Raw genomic sequence first — 19,409 nt, forward strand, 5'->3', positions numbered from 1 at the left:
CAAACTTGTAATAGTTTGGTATATATGCATCAGAAGCATTTATTTAGGACAACAGAATATTTTATTAGTCTTTGGTACAATTAAAAACCTCACTAAGAATGTATGCGCAGCTGTTACACCGAACACACCTGAAGGCAACGCTCTTGTACAATATGTAGTGCCATCTCTTAGCCACAGGGTGGCGCCTTGGCACAGCGCTTTGATTGTTTACTGTGTTTTTGCAGTCCAGGAGCCCACTTAGCAGGGCAAGTGTCACTTGAAGACAAAAAAGCCTGTCACCTATTTACAGCAATGTCTGAGAAACAAGTTCGAACGAATGTTACATTAGATGCATGAATACAGCCTATGCAGATTTACCACAAACATTTACAGTATTTTCTATGAACTCTTGATTTATTCCACCTCCAACAGTTTCAAGTATTGCTGGGAATACCCCATTTGAGAAACAAGGTATTGGGCTAGTGCATATCAATATTGTACATTTTTTTATACCCTTTAGAGATTTTATACAAGTTTATAAGTAAGTAAGTAAGTAAGTAAGTAAGTAAGTAAGTAAGTAAGTAAGTAAGTAAGTAAGTAAGTGCTGCGACTGAGCTGCGCCTCCACTGTAGGTCAACCTGACCAGCACGTTTTTGGAAGTGGGGAAACCGTAGCACCCGGAGGAAACCTGACTGGCTGCCTTCAGTTTATATGCTACTATCTTGTTTGTTTGCTTGTTTGTTTGTTTGTTTGTTTGTTTGTTTGTTTGTTTGCTTGTTTGTTTGTTTGTTTGTTTGTTTGTTTGTTTGTTTGTTTGTTTGTTTGTTTTCTTGTTTGCTTGTCTTGTTCAAAAAATGTCATAGGTGCCTAGCTGATTGTATTTTTACATTTTTTGTTGTATTTCAATCACCCTTCTGTCATCAATCAGGCATTTGACACCAAGGCCCCATTAGCATGTGCCTCCCGCCCATGTCCTCCACCCATGATGCAGGTTGCGTAGTTGCTGCTGCTGCGGGTGCTTTTCTGTGACAGGAAGTCACTCTTCTGCTTTTGAACGGCTGCGGTTTCAGTCTGTGTTACAGAGTGTGACACACTCCCCTCGCCTTCCTCTCACACGCCAACTTGTTGCTCCAAAAGTCACCAGATGAGTTCTTCTTGGTCAACCTGAGTGCATGCTGTCACCTAAGCAGCATCAGGACTATCAAGGAATTGTGGTGTTCTCTTGAATAGCCAATATGGAGCCAAACTTTGGTCATTTTTTAATAAGAAGACACATTTCTGGACTTAAACTCGTATAACTTGATGTTGCTTTAACTGAGGACCTGACAACTCGTTTTGCTTTTTCTCAGAGTGACCCACTGTCGCTCAAATCTGAAAGAGCTCTGATTTCTCTGTAGAAGGTGCGTAAATCTGGATTACTTGTGGAGATTAGTGATGGGGAATGCGGCGGCGGGGAGCGTGGAGCATGACCCACCAGAGAAGCGAGAGGCCAGGGGCTCGGTCGGGACGTCCTGCGCGGGGATGGGGGACTCCACACTGTCCCCGCAGAAGAAGCAGCCGCCTCCGCCCAAACTGCCCATGCCCCCCGAAGAGGAGCTGCAGGAGAGGTTCAATGTGGTGCTGGTGAGTGGAAGGGCAGCAATCTAGAGACAGAAAGCAATAGACATTATGTGATATAGTAACATCATGTGATATAGTAAGTTAGAATATATTTACTTTGAATAAATTGTACAGTGTTGTCACTACCCTTCCTTGATTTTTAGTCCACTTACTTCTGATGAATACACACGTAGCCTGGTCGTGACAGGGTGCTTAAAGTGACTTCAAAGTAAACTTAAGATAAGCATTTATTGATTTTGTAATGGAGAAATTCCGCTGTTAAATTGTTAAATGAACAAAAAAATTCATACATGTTTTTATATTGATTTGCTGACAACATCAAACATGTAATTCTGCAAAATAAAAACAAATTTAAAGGTAAATAAAGTAGCTAATGTCACTGCTGTGGGTCAACTGTCAGTATTACTGCACTAATTTGTTTGAAACATATCACATTGTAATTAGATTGGAAGGTTTAGTTTCTTAATAACAGTTTTTTTTCTGATTGCATCTGGATCGAAACAGTGCTATTAAAGTCTGTTTGCGAAATGACAATGACAAAACATGCCAAGTTGATCAGCACGTTGTGAACTACAATCACTTATCACGTCTGTAACTGCTCTCGGTCACGACGTGTAATTTTGTTAAAGATTTATAGAGGCACGTGTCAGAAGAACTTGACAACATCTCTCAGGTATTACAACCACGTTACCAACAAGTTGTTTGGCTGATGTTCTACAAGCTCCAGTTGAAATTTTAACGCCTAGTGATTAGTGCAGCTGGCCCCAAGGGGAAGTTGAGCAACACATTTCTATGTCAGACGCCATGAGACCGGAAAGAAAACATTTCACCATATTTTCGTCATTGAAATGCTACAGAATAAATTGGATGGAGAATTTTGAGATGTTGTGAAGCAAAGCATGAAGGCTCTGTAAACATTTGACGCAATATTTAAAGTCTGGTTTAGAAAGTATCCCCTCTTCTTTCTTTTTTTCCAGAAAGTAATAACTCCCCAGTCTTGCTGCATATGGGATTCTATACTTTGAAAACGTGTCTCTGTGTCAAAGACGCTGTTTACCTCCAGCTCAAAGTCGGAAGATGTACAGTTTAGGTTAGAGAAGAACTAAGTAACTTGTTTACCTTAATAAATCCTTTCCGTAGTCCCTCTGGGGGTAATACAAGTGTTGATAGGATGATTGGGGGGTCTTTCATCGCCCCCTGGTCTCTGTCCAGAAAACCACCCTTGCGACTTCCCTGCCTCCGGGTCGGAGACGCAATACACACTAATAGAGTTCGGGAATGTGATGTCATATCGCTAAGCATTACGGGATTAGCAGCAATTGTAAACTAATGGAGATTTTAAAAGTTGAAATACTGGAGTTATTGTTCACATTAAAACACTTGGACGCCACAGTGTGTAAGATGTATTTTCCAGCAGTAACTCATCAGCGAATGGAGTTGTTCCACGGCTATTTTCTCCACTTTTTATACTGTTTTTAGCTAATGTTAGTCACCGGAACTGTATGCAAACAGCTGCAAAGATGGCGGATCTCCATGGTAACTGTGGAATTTCCCGAACTCTAAAGCTAACAGGCTAACCCACCAAAGCTAACTGCGGGCTAGCGCCACTTTAGCAGTATTTACAGCCAAGTTTGAGTGAATTTTTTTTATCTCCATTGTGTCATTGAGTTGTGGCAAAATGAACAATATCCCTCTCTCCCTTTGTATTTATTTTCATGGACAATTAATGAGTAAAAAAACGCAACATGCTACTACACCTGCAGTGGCGCTTATGGCCTCTAGGGGCACGAGTTACTTAGTTCTGCTGTTCTTGAGCCAGGTTTGGACAAGATTATGTAAGTAGCTGGGGCTGGGGACATCAAACTCAAGCTAAAATCTGAATTTCCAACAAAATATGATTTACAAATGCAGCAACACAATAATAAAGTAGATACACTGCACTTTTAATGGATGTAGTAAGTAGCACCTCTTGACCACAGACCACAGTTTGGCTACTCTACTCTACAGAAAGGGGAAAATAAGAGTGTCATATTAAAATCAAGGCTCCTAAACTGAAAAGTGGGTGATACCAAACTATGACTTCACTTCTCCTCTGAATGAAATCAATCTTTTATAGCCTAATTTTCTTCACAATGGAGTTTTTCAAGTGTGGCTCTTTGTAACACTCTTGAAAGAACTGAGAAATTGACTTCCTTCTCTATTTTGACCGCGTTTCTAAACTTGGTGCCATTACGTGTCTGTTCGTGGGCGAGTAGACAAAATGCTTACATTCCTGTTTGAAACCGAATTCTGCACCACATACGGTACACCTGTGGGACCCCTCCCTCACCCCGCAAGGACAGGGCGAGGGCTGTGCAGTTTTTGAGATGAACAACGGCAACGGGCCATTTCCGTTTCGGTGCTTATGTTGTGCTAACAGCCACACCTATGCATAGTATATGTGTATAACAAGAGCGTAATGCTGACTCTATATTACGTAAAATATCTTGCTAATATTCACACTTTTTTTTTTATCATGCTTTTTGACAAATTAACACTGGTATTTTATGTGATCTAATTTAAAGCAATGTATTCAGAGTTTAAAAATGTTACAATTATTTATTTTCCTCCCCCTACATGTTCCAATAGAAGGTGCAGTTACACGTATGACCTGAGGTGGCAGTAGTGAGTACAAAATGGGTAACTTGCATCTAGCCCCTTTAACTGTTCCTGTGCTTGCTAGGAAATGGCTAAATATAATTCGTTCTCATAGCAATTTGAGAGCTGAAATGACCAGATCGAGTCAATTGAAGCACCACCACTGCCTGATGACATCAGTAGGAGGGAAGGAAGTGTTCTCAGCTCTTGAGACTATCCAGGATTAGTCAAACAAGCATGAACAAAACAAGAAGTTCTTTTTTTTTTGTCAGCCTTTTGTCTGCAATTTATTGAGACATTATATAACCTCTTAATCCCCACCTAAGCCAAGCACATTTTCTCCAATTTGGCTTTACCCAAATCTGAAAGCTGCTTGAATTTTTTTTTTTTGTACAAAAAACAGGATGAAAATGCAACAAAAATGTGACAAAAAGGCGATGTAAAAATGATTAAAATTGTACAAAAGAGACGAAAAAGTGAAAAAATGTGTGACAACAGGAAAACAAAAATGCAACAAAAGAGCAACAAAAAAGCAGAAAGGTGAAAAATAATCAATGAAAAAGTGGCAAAAATGTGACCGAAACGCATTAAAAAAGCAATTCAAAAAGTTTTTAAAAAAAGTGACGAAAATGCGGCAGCAACACAAGGAAAATTATTAATTTTGTAGATTTGGGTAAAGCTGAACTGGAGTAAAATGCACTTGATTAAGGCGGGAGTTTAAAGGTTAATCAAGATCCTGCCGTGTAGTTTTTTTTTATCACTTGTTTGTGATTTCTGGCCAAAAAATAATTGCACCTGGCAACAACGTGGAACACAAATAACCAAACAAGAGTCATATTTGCTTCCTGCTCCTCTACATTACACTGAAAGTGAACTTGTGGTTTGATGGATTGAAATACTGTAATGTCAAGTAAAATGGCGGCTGGTTCCTATAACATGAAACAAAAACACTCCAGGCTCCAACATGCAACTTGGATGTTTAGAGCTCTGTAATATTACTCTGGCTTTTATCAGGGTAGGAAGGTACTTAAATTGTATTGGGCCCCTCAAACATAATCACAAAGTATCAATAACAATCATCTTGTATGAACATAAAATATCTATACGCTTCCGTAACAAAGCTCTTCACAGGGGACAATGTTTTATTCACTTCATACACAGTGGTCGTAAGCAACATATGTACCGGTAGCCACAACTGCCCTTGGGATACACAGACAGAGGTTTCACATCTGCACTAACCAGTTATACAGGGTGAACCAGTCATCCTGAATGGTGTCCTTCACTGTCTCCCATCCACGTCCCATCCTGCTCATAGCTTCAGAAATCTGATGAGGATAATGATAATATTAATGGCTCACAGCTTTTCTTATTTCATTTTTCAGAGTTACATGAACCTCCCTCCAGACAAACTGCAGCTTCTGAGTGAGTACGACAATGACAAGAAGTGGGAGCTCGTCTGTGACCAGGTAAATCCCGATATCTTTTTATTTGGCATGATGCGTAACAGGAGTGTGCAGCCAACAGTTTAGACGCTCTTAATCAAACACGGTGTCGTTCATGTCATCTGAAAGTCGGCCTTATGTCGCCTGCTGAGGTGATGCTCGGTGCACGGAGACCAGAGTGGGTCTGTGGTGGAGTGAACTTTCGTGCGGTTTCCCGGGGTAACAAATAAAGACGTCGGCATAGAAACAGAGCTTGTGTTGTCTAAAATAATAAACTGAACAGCAGACCTTCGCTGACATTTAGTTAGTGCGGCTGCTTTCACAGTGACAAAGAGCGGGATCAATTTTTACTCAACTTTCTGATCGTGAGAGGAGGGGGAAATACTTCTGCTAAATTTATTTCCTGTTAAATAATAGTAAAGGCTACAGCAGATCATCTTGCAATTTGAAGGCTACAATAGTCATATAGTAGAGAGAGTGGCAACAGAGACCAAATAAGTGTCACGGTTGAGTCATGAAAATTGATGTTAGGGAAGTAGTTATGGTAATGCAAGTCAGTGGTGTGTAGAGAGTGCAGGAAAGTGTATTAGCAGACGATATCTGAGTGAAAATAGTTATATTTGTTTAAAGTATGTGGCTATTCTGTGATCTGTCGAACAAATAACCTATCTACCTGCATTTCACTAACACCGGAGTCCGTAATTTGTAAAGTTTCATGTGAGAATGATGAGAAGGTTCCACTAAAACCTTGAATTGTACTGTGTGAAAATCAACTGTCTTTTTGTTTAATGTAGTGGAGAAAGTGTGTATGTTTGTAAGCATGCCAGTCCAAATTGTTACCATGATTGGATAGTTAGCACCACACCCATGTGCACAGACACTGGAGGCATGATGGCTGAAGTGAACTGGATTCGACCCATCCACCTTTAGATCAAATGTACTGTAGCCCCAAGCTTACAGCACTTGCATCCCCACACTCTCCTATCTAGTTGGAAATAACCATGAGATCGGGCTCCTCAGAGGGTTATGGCTGCAAATATCTTAATTATATATAAATTATCACTATTTCTTCTCCTCAGGAACGCTTCCAGGTCAAAAGTCCACCTTCCACTTATCTAACCAAAATAAAGAGCTTATATCAAGACCAGGGAGGAGTGCCACGTCGGGTCAGTGTTACACAAAACATTTCTATAATGTTCTAGACACATGTACTCATTTCAACACTTATTTGATCTTTTTTAGGCAAAGAAGAAGATCCAAGACGCCACGCAAGTCCTTAAAAACCTGGAGATATCTCTACGGACGAATCACATTGGGTACGCAACATTTTAGGGTGCATGTTTCTATATGATGTATCAAGTACTGTATGCCAACATTATGTATCTTTGAATAGCTGGGCAGAAGAGTTTCTCAATGAGCAGAACAAAGGGTTGGATGTTTTGGTGGAGTATTTGTCCCACGCACAAAGTGATGCCCCGTAAGTATTTCATTTAAATATTTCATTAGTTAAGTGTCATATAGATTCACATATAGACCTTTTGTAATAACTGTTCAAAATGTAATACAATTTTAAATTCATTGTGGGGAAAAATTGTAATAGACTCTCAACTCATTTTGTAATCAAATTGATCACTACACACTATCAGGCGATAAGTAATGTATTGTGAAATACTTAATTCAGAATTTCTAAGACATTTACACAGTTTACAAAGCACTGTTAACATTAATAAGCATCTAAACAGAGAGAAGTGGCAATGTGCACCATCTGTTAGTCTGGTTAAAGAGATGAGAGCTGGTCATTGAATGCTCAATACTGCCACCTCAGGTCTTACGTGTAACTGCAGCCTCTATATTAAGCTCATGCATGACGGCACCTTTTTGAGTGACAGTGCAGGATTTTAGAGGCAGTTGTGGTGAACAGGTCTGGGCTCATTCTACACATTAGCAAATGGCTGGAACATGTAGGGGGATGAAAATGCTTAGTTTCAACATTTTTAAACTCCGTATGGTCTCTTTAAGTTCAGGGAGAAGTCAAAAATGGTTAAGTTTAGGAAAACTTTTTAGGCATGTTGTATGTAAGACTGTAAACTTATCAATTCACTGAACAATAAAGGTAATCACGATTTAGCTGCTTAACAAACAATAAGGAAAGCTTTGAAAATGTTTTAGAAATGATTAGATAAGTATGTACAAATGCTTTAATAGAGCGCAGTGTTGCACATTGTACTACATTATAAAAATGGTTATTGCAAAGTTTGAAGGTTACAAAATGTGGCACATTATGACACAAAGAACAAAATGCGGCTCTACATACCTTTTTTCAGCCGCTTGAAACCGACCAATGTTAAAAACTTTTGCAATAAACAACAGATGAAAAAAAATAGATTGTAGTCTATGCCATAATTCTTGTCATAGGCTAATAACCTGAATCCTGTGAGACGAGAGGTTTATGAACATCTATTTAGTATCAGCGTACAATTTATATGTATTGGATTATATTAAAAAAGAATGTGATACCTGCTTTTACAACTTTTAATGAGTTTTATACTTTGGCTATCTTGAACTTCAGAGCTTTTCACGCTGTTCCTCATCTTACTTCAGATTTGATGTGGACACGGTTGAAAATGGCGGCACATTATCGGAGAGGACCAAGCCGGTCGAGCGCTCACTGGAGGACCTGACCAAAAACCCCAACGGCTCCCACTCTCACGGGGTCACCAAGGCCGCGCGCGCTTTCACCATCAGGTAAGAGGACGCACCTGGAAGGGAATCAAATGGATAAATTAACAATGGATTTTTTGAAGGGGAATTGAGAAAAATGGGGCGGCAAAGGAAACAATGAAAACATGGCAACCACACAACAGCGCTGGCATCAAAAACAAAAGGCATAATAAAACAAACATGTATAATAAATATGAGATGGTGTCAGCTGCCTGTGTTTTGAGAGAGTTACATTGAAGCAGCAATAGTAGCGCCCTTAACAATTTTATGAAATGAATGTTTTTTTCACAGGATAAGTAACACATTGGGGAATAAGATTTCTAAAAAATCCAACCCCTCCGTTCAGAGAGACGACATCCATGTTTGCATCATGTGCTTACGGGCCATCATGAACTACCAGGTAAGATTCCCTTTATCCTACTTGATTGCATCACCTTTAAAACTTCAAGCTTCAATGCAAATGTAAATGATGCCCCCCTCTCTCTCCTCGCAGTCCGGTTTCAATCAGGTCATGACACACCCGTCCTGTGTGAATGAGATCACTCTTGGTCTGAACAGCAGGAATCCCAGGTGTGTTTTTGGAGACACTGTCTTGAGTTGATGTTTGGAGCTAAACCCCTGTCTTGTTCAGGACCAGAGCGTTGGTGCTGGAGCTGCTGGCTGCAGTTTGCCTCGTCAGGGGGGGGCACGACATCATCCTCTCGGCTTTTGACAACTTCAGAGAGGTGGGTTTGTATATACACTGTACAGCAGCATGCAGAGTTTGTCAGTCTAGAGTTGTATAATTGGTCAATATAGCATTAACAAAAATAGCCAAAAATGGAAGCTACATGAGAGTAGAATCTTTTGCCATATAAATATTTGCTGTAGATGCTCTAAAGGGGAATCATTTTGTTCTTTTGTTTTGACTTGATTTGATTTGTGTAGATCTGACTTCCCCTTTTTACATGACTCATCTGCATATGCCCGAATCCATTTGACAATCGTTCTATAAATATCACCAGTAATACAATTTGCACGAGGTGTCAGTCTCCTACAGGTAAAGGAAATTAGCTGTGGGTTGACAATAATTTTTTCATTAGTGGCCAATCATCCCGGCAGGTTTCCAAAGCCCCCATGTGGACATTTAATATAATGCACGTCACAACGTCTACATGTTTTTTTTTGGACAGACGAGCAAAGAAAAGACACGTTTCGAGAAGCTTATGGATTGCTTTATGAATGAGGACAGCAACATTGACTTCATGGTAAGTGCCTGAGTGCGTTTCCTCATTAATAAGTCATTAGTCTGCTCTGATGATGAAGGGCGCTCGAGTTGGAAAAGTGCTTCAGTTTTTTGAGTGGGATTTTGGCTCTGTCCAGGTGGCCTGTATGCAGTTCATAAACATCGTTGTTCATTCTGTGGAGAACATGAACTTCCGTGTCCATCTGCAATACGAGTTCACACACCTGGGACTCGACAAGTTTCTGGAGGTACGTCTCAAGTTGTGTCAAAAGTTTGATGAAGTGTAAAGTGTATGAAAGTTAACTTAATCAGATTTAGTGTCCAGCTGCACCATACTGTAAAAGTGAAGGAATAAATGTCTGAATACCTCCTGAAGCCACTCTGTGCTTTCTCGTGTGTCAGAGCCTGAAGCAAACAGAGAGCGAGAAGCTGAAGGTTCAGATCCAGGCGTACCTGGACAATGTGCTGGATGTGGGGGCCCTGCTGGAGGACGCGGAGAGCCGAGGGGGCGTCCTGGAGGCCGTGGACGAGCTGCAGGACCACAATGTACAGGTCTGTGCGACGAGAGATTATAGGAAGATGCAGTTTGTAGACCCTTTGTTGATCTTGTGCGGTTTTACAGTTGAACGCACGGCTTCAGGAGATCGAGACCCAGGCGACGGAGAGGATTTCTGAACTGGAAACAAAACTTCTGCAGGCAACAAAGGAGACGGAGCTGCTCAAAGTGAGACATTCATACACATTAGATACTCGCCATTATGAGAACAGTGGGATCAACTACAGGCTATTAACTTTAGCTGCCCAATTTAACATAACTTGGCCGAATTCAGATTTGTCTTCCAAGTCAGTTTTTAAATCCTTTTATACAGTTTTGCATGCACCAGCTGTAGTGAAGGACTGGTGGATTGTATCGTTGTATGTCCAGCTCGTCTCTGAGACAAGAGAACTGAGATATTCAGCGTGAGAGTTGTGACAGCAGGGGTGTCATGAAATCATTTGGTTTGTTTGACAGATTTGATAATACTTTAAGAAATGTACTCTTACACATAGTCATTAATAATTAAACTTATACACAACAGATTCACAAATTGAATTCTTGACAAAACTATCCTCAGATCAAGCGGAAGTAGAGACACAATCCAACCTATATCTTAGTCAGTTTATGGGCCTTACCCTGAAAAATTATCCAAGTTAATAGAGATTCACAGTCACGTACAATGAACCTTGTAATTGTGACTTTTTATACCTTGACATTGAAACAAACAAACATCCTTGCGTCCACAGGAGAGCCTGCGTGAGTCTTGCGCCCAGGTGGGCTCTCTGCAGCAGAGGGAGAGGGAGCGGGAGCTGGACCTGGAGAGGGAGAAGGATAGGGAGCGCCGTGGCTCCAGCGCCGCGCATACAGCCCCACAGACCAACCCTGAGCTGGAGAAGAAGATCCAGGAGCTGCAGGACAAGGGGCTGATCACAGTGTCCCGCAGCGCCTCGGGGGAGCTGGACATCCAGGTTTAATGATTTTATTTGCCTTTTTAGTATGATTTCATGCACTTTAACTATTACACCGTTACTTTGTGGATGATTTGTGCTCTACAAATAAACCCTTGTCTTACCAGGTGGTGCCTGTCACTGTGGTGGAATACGTCCAGGCGCCTGCTCCTGCCACACCGGCCCAAAATGAGGTTGCACCTGTACCTCCGCCTGCTCCCGGAGGTCCTACGCCACCGCCGCCACCACCACCACCTCCTCTTCCCGGGGCAGCTGCTGTTCCTCCTCCCCCGCCACCTCCTCCACCAGGGGGTGCCGCCATTCCTCCTCCTCCACCACCTCCTCCACCCCCTGGAGCAGGACCACCACCACCCCCTCCCCCTCCTCCTCCTTCTGGGACGGGCCCTCCTCCACCTCCTCCACCGCCTGGTTCAGGAATACCACCTCCTCCAGGCCCCGCTATGGGACCACCGCCACCGCCCGGAGCTCCCAGTGCTGATTCTGGTAATAATAATAATAGTTTTGGACAGTGATGCAGTTTAAAGGACGATTTAGCTGTAGGAGTACGAGTTAAATCCATAGAGTGTAGATCAATGGACAAATTATAGCCTCCATCTTCCCGAAGCCCCAAGGAAGTGGTTGGACGGGAAGTGTCCTTTAGTTATTAAAATTGTTGTTATACTATATACTGGAACTGGCTCCAAAAACCCAACCAAACTGCGAGCATGAATGAGCTTCCGTTAGCACGCGCTGAACGCTACGGGGAAGTTTACGCCTCCTTAAGCTCATCGCTGTCCCGTGGTCTATGGTACAATCTAATGCTTCAAGTGAGTTATGTCCTGCTCTAGTTTGTTTTCGCTCGTAAACCCACTGCTGCCCAAAGCATTTCCCCAGGTGGAGACTAATCTTGTAAACATTACTGGGTCACTTTGCTCTTCGAAAGCTGTCAAATGTGCTCATAAACTTATGCCTGTGAAGAACTGGGCAGTGAGGAATGTGTTGGGAAAGTTTGGAAAAAGTTTTGATCACAACCAGCCACAAGAGGACCCTTAAATCAACCCAATTGAGTTTACAGTTGTAGTAACAGCTGTTGTACATTGTAATAACTACTAGTAAGTAACATTTGTGTCATTCATAATGGCAGTAATGCAGTTGTTTTGCTCCAATTTTCTACATGTTTTTTTTAGATTAGTGTCATTTGCTGCCATATGTAAATATATATGCCCCAGATTAGGCAGTTTTGGATGATTACTTGCTAAACAGATTTAGTTTGACTCTCCTCGTGTTGCTCTGATTTCCACAGGGGTGAAAACGAAGAAGGCGATCCAGACCAAGTTCAGGATGCCTCTGTTGAACTGGCAGGCCCTGAAGCCCAACCAGGTCACAGGCACAGTGTTCAACGAGCTCGACGATGAACACATCTTAGGGGTAAGACTTACATAAAACTTCAATTTCATACACGAAACAAAGCCTTTATTTGCAATTGGATTTTCGTCTCGTTCTACAGGAGTTGAACATGGATATCTTTGAGGAGCAGTTTAAAACCAAGGCGCAGGGCAATATCAAAGACCTGAGCACGAAGCCGAAGAAGGCAACCCAGAAAGCACCGGCCAAAACAACGCTGATCGATCCAAATAAGTCCAAGAATCTGGCCATCACGCTGCGTAAAGGGGGAATGAGCCCGGACAAGATCTGCACCGCCATCGAGACGTACGTACAACACACAGTCTCACTTATAAGCTTGTTACAAAAGTTCTAGAGTTTTGTTTTGTTTTTAGACTACAGCATCTCATATTCACTCTTTTGAACACACACGTCATTTCAAGCACATATGATGCAAAGAAATTAGCAATGTTTTACTGTTGAGTATGTTATTCCTGCTATGTGTGTCCAGATAGATAGATAGATAGATAGATAGATAGATAGATAGATAGATAGATAGATAGATAGATAGATAGATAGATAGACAGATTTATTACAGACTCGTGGTCCAGATCAACACAGACAAAAAACATACAACCAAAAACTAGGCAGTGCTTTGTGAATTTGGTCCATATAAAGAAAATAGTGTAACTTAAAGAGAAAAAGAGCGCATCGCAAGGCACTCTAACTGCATTAAAATCTGTTACATTGAACCAGCAAGAAAGAAAATGACTACCGTATTTTCCGAACTATAAGTCGCTTTAGAGACTATAAGTCACACCAGCAAATGCTTAATGAAGAAGAATAAGCCTTGGCAGCTACCTGGGCATGGAGGCGTAGCTGCACCGTTGACAAGCCTCTCCCGGCATCACGTTTCTCAAGCACCCATTTGCAAACTCGTTCCTCTAGTTGTGGTCATCTAGCTTTTAGCCCATGATTAGCTTTTTTTGTTTTCTTCATTGCAGTAAGAGTAACCTCCACTTTTCGCCAGTCCCTCACAAGTTTTCCACTCACTCCAAACTTTCTTTCTGCTGCTCAATTACTGTTTTTTAAATCTTCAGTGGTACAGGAGTACCAGATACTAATAGACAAGCCTAGAGCGCCCTGAAAAGCGCCTGTGAAAATAACAAACATTGTGGGATTATACATTCTGATATATAAGTCGCACCCTTTATAATCTGGAAAATACAGTAGTCGCACTGTTATCACCAAAATGACATGAGAAATGATTTGGATCTCCAGCTTTTTTCTTAATCAGTGCATTTCTGTTTACTATACTCACCTATAATTACGCCATCTATGCAGATATGACCTGGGTTCTTTGTCCATTGACTTCCTGGAGCTCCTGGAGCCCTTCATCCCGTCAGACTTTGAAATGAAGCTGTTGAAGAACTATGAGAAAGATGGCCGCCCTCTGGAGGAGCTGGCGGCGGAAGACCAGTTCGTGCTGCGTTTCGGGAAGATTCCGCGTCTCAACCAACGCATCAACACGCTCACGTTTATGGGCAACTTTCCAGACACAGTCAAACGCCTCCAACCGGTATGAAGGTTTAACGCAGATCGAACAAGAGAAAAAAAGAAAAGAAACATTAATATTGATTTTGTTCTATTTCTATAGCAACTAGACTCGCTGATTTCTGCATCCATGTCGATCAAGTCCTCGGACAAGCTGAAGAAAATCTTAGAAGTCAGTTAAGGCTCAACAAAAACATTTTTCTAACTATTAAAAGAACATGTGAATGAACTTCTTTTCTCTCTTTCAGATCGTTCTGGCTTTTGGAAACTATATGAATAGCAGTAAACGCGGAGCAGCGTATGGCTTCAGACTCCAAAGCTTAGATCTTGTAAGTGGTGAAACAGAAGAGCAGCACTTGGCTTTCAGCATTTCAGCTTAACCTCTTAACCCCCGACTGAACCGAGCACATTTACTCCAGTTTTACCCAAATGTAAAAACGTCTTAAAAGAGGTGTCAAAATAGCCACAAAAGTTAGACACATGAGTTACAAAAATGCCAAGAAAAAGCCAAAATAGAGCAACAGAAAAGTGACAAAAATGTGATGAAAAATGTGATGAAAACACAAAAGAAAAGTGACAAAAATGCAACAGTAAAAGTGGCAAAAACACAACAGAAAAGAAACAAAAACACAACAGAAAAGAAACAAAAACACAAAAGAAAAGTGTCAAAAACGCAACAGTAAAAGTGGCAAAAACACAACAAAAAGGGTAAAAAACGCAACAGAAAAGAAACAAAAACACACCAGAAAAAGTGACAAAAACATCAACAGAAAAGTGACAAAAATTTGCTGAAAAACGTCACAAAAACACAAAAGAAAAAACCCCAAAACACACTAGAAAAAGTGACAAAAACACAACAAAAAAAGTCACCAAAAAAACAACAAAAATGTGACAAAAACACAACAGAAAAGCTACAAAAAGCGATGAAAATGTAGAAACAACGAGAGGAAAAGATCAGTTTAGATGAGTTTTGTAGATTTGGGTAAAGCTGAACTACGCTTGGTTACAGCGGGGGGTAAGAGGTTAAATACATTGTAGAAACACTCAGGTGTCGAAGATTTTTCCAGCCTGGTAGAAGTTTTCAAATATGTTCAAATATGCTTGTGTGTTACAAAAGAAACACACAACCAGGAAGTCAATGGCATCAAGGCAAATAACACAGTCCAGTTGACAATATTTACACTAATCCGAGCCTACCTAACATAAACAGGGCTGGGGAATGGCTTATTCCTTCTCCCTTGAAGAATTCTTGCTATTATTGTGCTGAAAAGAGCAGCCTACTTGTACCTTTTGTTCTTGATGCTAAATAATTCATTGACACTTCATTTTCATATTCAAGCTTTTGGAAACAAAATCCACTGATCGCTCTCAGACGTTACTGCACTTTATTGGCAACGTCATCCAGGAAAAATACCCCGACCTGGTCAACTTCCACTCCGATCTGCACTTTGTTGACAAGGCAGCTCTGGGTATGTAACGTCATGGAGATATTTATTATTGAACGAGTGAGGATGCAGTTAAATAACTGTAGTTTCCCGTCAGTTTCCCTGGACGGCATCCTCCAGGACATCCGCTCGCTGGAGAGGGGGATGGAGATGACGAAGAAGGAGTTCTTGGTGCAGGACGACAGCCCAGTTTTGAAGGAGTTTGTCAAAACCAACAGCACGACTCTGGAGGCTTTGATTAAAGACAGTAAAACGGCACAGGTACACTGCAGTTTGCTTTGACTATCAAGGTTTTGTTCACATTACTGGACCGGAAAGAATTCTGCAGAAGGATTTGCCTTTTAATTGTTAAAATCCAGACCTTTTTTTGGCTGGTTTATGGTTAATATCTCTGTAATTACTCGGTCTATACACATGAAATGAAACCACAGCATTTTCTCTGTCTGTGAGCAAACATGAACTGATCAACACTCTTTCTTCATTGGCTGCTCTTTTTGCAGGAGGCTTACAGTTCTGTGGTTGAGTACTTTGGAGAGAATCCCAAAACTACACAGCCGTCGATGTTTTTCCCGTTCTTTGGCCGCTTCATTAAAGCCTATAAGGTTTGGCTTTATTACTTATTAACATAAACCATGTGTACATTTGAAATCGATATATAATTTCAATAATATTAATTGTAAACATAGGCGGTGCAGAAAGACATTGAGCAGAAAAAGAAAATGGAGGAGCTCAGTGAAGAGAAGGAAAAGGAACAGTCTCCAATGAAATCTCCAGGTCAAAAGGTAATGTGGCTTATTGTGTTAAATTCTTGCGTAAATACTAGGTCAGGGGTAGCCAATTTTGGTTGGTGGAGGGTTGATTTTCTTCATCGTCAAAAGACCGAGGGCCGAACCCCCCAATTGTCGCCCGAAATAAAGCTTCACTTTCAACAAATGCCAGTTGTACATGAGTTAAGTGGGTGATCTGCTGAGAAATGTAAAGGAATTGACAGTATGTTTCTTTCCTTAACCGAGCACATTTTCTCCAAGTCGGTTTTATCCAAATCTAAAGTTTACAGCCTCATTTGAAAGCTAAGAACTGATTGTAACTGATGTGTTGCCGCTGCGATTTCCACCTTTGTCGTGTTATCGTATTTTTTTTGCCGTGTTTTTATAGTGTTTTTGTCATGTTTTCATGGGTTTTTGGAAGCTAAACAGGGAAGGGCCTGGTTGGTACTTGGATGGGAGACCGTTTGGGAAACACCAGGAAGCCTGAAGAATGTAGTGAGTGAGTGTGTAGTTGGTGGTGGTCGGAGGGGCCGATGGCGCCGACTGGTTGCCTCTCTTCCGTCTACCCCAGGGCAGCTGTGGCTACAATAGTAGCTTACCACCACTCCACTGAGTATGGAGAGAATAATGCAAATGTAAAGCGTCTTTGAGTGTCCAGAAAAGAGCTATATATTATTTATTTTTTTTTGTCATGTTTTTGTAGGTTTTTTTTGTCAGTTTTTCATTGTTTTTTGTCGTGTTTTATTGTTTTTTGTTATGTTTTTTCAGTTGTGTTTTTGTAGTTTTTTTAGTTGTATTTTTGTAGATTTTTGTCATGTTTTTGTCATGTTTTTGTCGTGTTTTCGTATTTTTTTCATCTTTTTTTTCGTTGCTTTTTTGTCTCGGTTTCGCCACATTTTCATCACATTTTTGTCGCTCGTTTGTCACATTTTTGTTCCGTTCTCATCCTCGTTTTCGTTGCTATGTTGACACTTCTTTCAAGCTTTTAGATTTGGGCGAAGCCAAACTGGAGAAAATGTGCTTGGTTCATGTGGGGGTTAAGAGATGAACAGGCCCTTTGATCTCTCAAAATTTCAAAATCATCTCCAGAAAAATCATCTGGAGGGCCGGATTTAGCCCCCGGGCCTGACGTTGCCTACCCCTGTAGGTGTTATGGACAGTGCTATACAAGGGGAAAGTGCAGTGCTAGACGTAAAGGATGATGCTGAAGTAGTAATATAGAAGTTACTGGTAGTTTCATGAATGTTATATTTAATTCCCTGGTTGCTGGATAATAAAAGTCACTTACCGGACTGTCCCAGGGTCCAGTGATGCCGAAGATGCCTCAGATGGACCTGATCGCTGAGCTGAAGAAGAGACAGAAGCCGCCCGTCCGAGAGGGGAAAGACGGAGCACTGGAGGACATCATCACAGGTGGGTCACGCACCACTGGTTCTCAAAGTGGCCCAGGTCAGACTGATGGTACATAGGTTCATCCTGGTAGTCGTTAAGTTTCAATTCAAGGGAAAGCATCATTTTTTTCAATAGTAACAGACTGCTACACAATAGACATTATTAATAGGCTAAAGTCTCTTCACTTCATATTCTTCCCTATTTTAGACAGTTTCTTCAGAGTCAGTACAATACAAACCCAGATTTTTTTTTTTATGAGGATAAAAAGGATGATTTTTTTAGTATTTGGTTTAAAACATTCGAAAACCACTGCTGTATCTGTTTTCCAGTTCGTGAGTGTTGTCTATTCCCTTACCACACCGTGCTTGCCAGAAGCAGCCGTGAAACCTATCATTAGTTTCGCTAAAAGGGATTTTTGTTTTTGACAGATTTGAGAAACTCTCCGTTCAGACGCGGAGACGGGCGGCGGCCGGCACAACGCCAGGACACTTAAGCCTCCACTGTGTTCGCAAATGTAATTTAATCACAGACACAGAAAGCACACACATTTCATCTTCTCTCTCCTGTATGTAGTATATATTATTTTGTTATTGACCGAATGGCAGTGTGTTATGGTGTCTTGTACATAGTTTTGTATTGGAAATATTTTAAGTTTTTAATACAGTCCATCCATTTCACTGCATAAAACATTACATGTATATCTTTGCTTTGATTTTGCTGCATATATAGTATTTCCACCATCTATTAAAGCCCTTTTTATCTAATGTAACTGACTTTTTATTATCACTACTCTACTGGGTAATTGTGCACAATCCATAAGGAGTGTAAAACATTGAATATAAAGGCATTACATTGTCTACAGTTGGACGTTGATGTACTTATTGATATAAATGATTTTCCTCTTGATCATATTCAGTTTGACATAAGTGCGGTCGTTAACAGCATAGACAAATGAGTGTTAAAAGCATCCAATTTAAAACCTCATCAGAATGGATGGACTCCTGTAAGCATCACATGGCGCTTCAGTACCAGCACAATACTGTAGTAGAGCTATTTATATCCGTCCATCCATTCATCTTCTTTCTCCTCTTTGTTGCCGGGCTGTGAGGTGCGGTTGAAGTGTGGGGGAGTACACAGCCTCATGATGCTCCTTTGACTCAGCCCTGAGCGATGTGACCCGTCAGCGAGGACCCGTGTGCCACAGAAGACGTGCCCCTCGTAGGGTCCCTGTTAAGGTGGAGGTCGAGGACGGGGAGCTATTAATATCAATTAAAACATGTAAAAATATAGAGCCGGGCTTTGGCCCTTAGAGTATTTCTTGGTTAATGGGTGTTCAGTGATACTTTTGTACAATATTCTTCTTCTGCAATAACCAATGTTAGGTTTAGAGTGTTTTTATTATTTTTTTATTATGCATATCCAAATCTCAAAGCGTATGGACAGGAGAGCTTACAGCAGGGGTAGGCAAGTTTGTTTTGGTGGAGGGACAATTTTCTTGGGGGGCTGAAGAAAAGCATCACAATCTACACCAGGATTCTGTGTCCTTAATAAAGCTTTCATGAATTAAATGCCAGTGTTGCACATCATATATGGCCTAAATTAGTGTTTTGTTTATATTTTAAAGCAGTACTAAGTAACTTGTTTACCTTAATAAATCATTGTTGTAGTCCCTCTGGGGGTAATATACGTGTTAATGATTGGGGGGGTCTTTCATCTCCCCCTGGGGCAACTTTCCCTGCACCGACCTGGAGGCGCAATA

General features: G+C 41.1%; 1 protein-coding gene across 1 annotated transcript; it reads left to right on the forward strand.

Moving 5' to 3' along the window:
* Positions 1 to 1,071: 1,071 nt before the first annotated feature.
* Positions 1,072 to 18,413, forward strand: fmnl1a (formin-like 1a). The gene is made up of 26 exons (XM_079564372.1): positions 1,072 to 1,602; positions 5,619 to 5,702; positions 6,758 to 6,844; positions 6,921 to 6,994; positions 7,072 to 7,155; positions 8,280 to 8,423; positions 8,691 to 8,799; positions 8,893 to 8,969; positions 9,031 to 9,124; positions 9,572 to 9,646; positions 9,762 to 9,872; positions 10,027 to 10,176; positions 10,247 to 10,348; positions 10,909 to 11,130; positions 11,238 to 11,613; positions 12,413 to 12,537; positions 12,617 to 12,819; positions 13,837 to 14,071; positions 14,150 to 14,218; positions 14,295 to 14,375; positions 15,386 to 15,515; positions 15,589 to 15,752; positions 15,992 to 16,093; positions 16,178 to 16,273; positions 17,560 to 17,671; positions 18,079 to 18,413. The coding sequence occupies exons 1-26, from the start codon at positions 1,414 to 1,416 to the stop codon at positions 18,141 to 18,143; spliced, it is 3,360 nt and encodes a 1,119-aa protein (XP_079420498.1). The 5' UTR covers positions 1,072 to 1,413; the 3' UTR covers positions 18,144 to 18,413.
* The last annotated feature ends 996 nt before the right edge of the window (positions 18,414 to 19,409 follow it).

Source organism: Gobius niger (genome assembly GCF_951799975.1).
Source record: "Gobius niger genome assembly, chromosome: 10".
NCBI lineage: Eukaryota > Metazoa > Chordata > Actinopteri > Gobiiformes > Gobiidae > Gobius > Gobius niger.

Coding starts and splice junctions, on each gene's coding strand:
- fmnl1a (XM_079564372.1), top strand. CDS start 1,414: ATGGGGAATGCGGCGGCGGGGAGCGTGGAGCATGACCCACCAGAGAAG. Junction 15,753..15,991: donor AAGACAGTAAAACGGCACAG/GTACACTGCAGT, acceptor CTCTTTTTGCAG/GAGGCTTACAGTTCTGTGGT. Junction 16,094..16,177: donor GCTTCATTAAAGCCTATAAG/GTTTGGCTTTAT, acceptor TTGTAAACATAG/GCGGTGCAGAAAGACATTGA.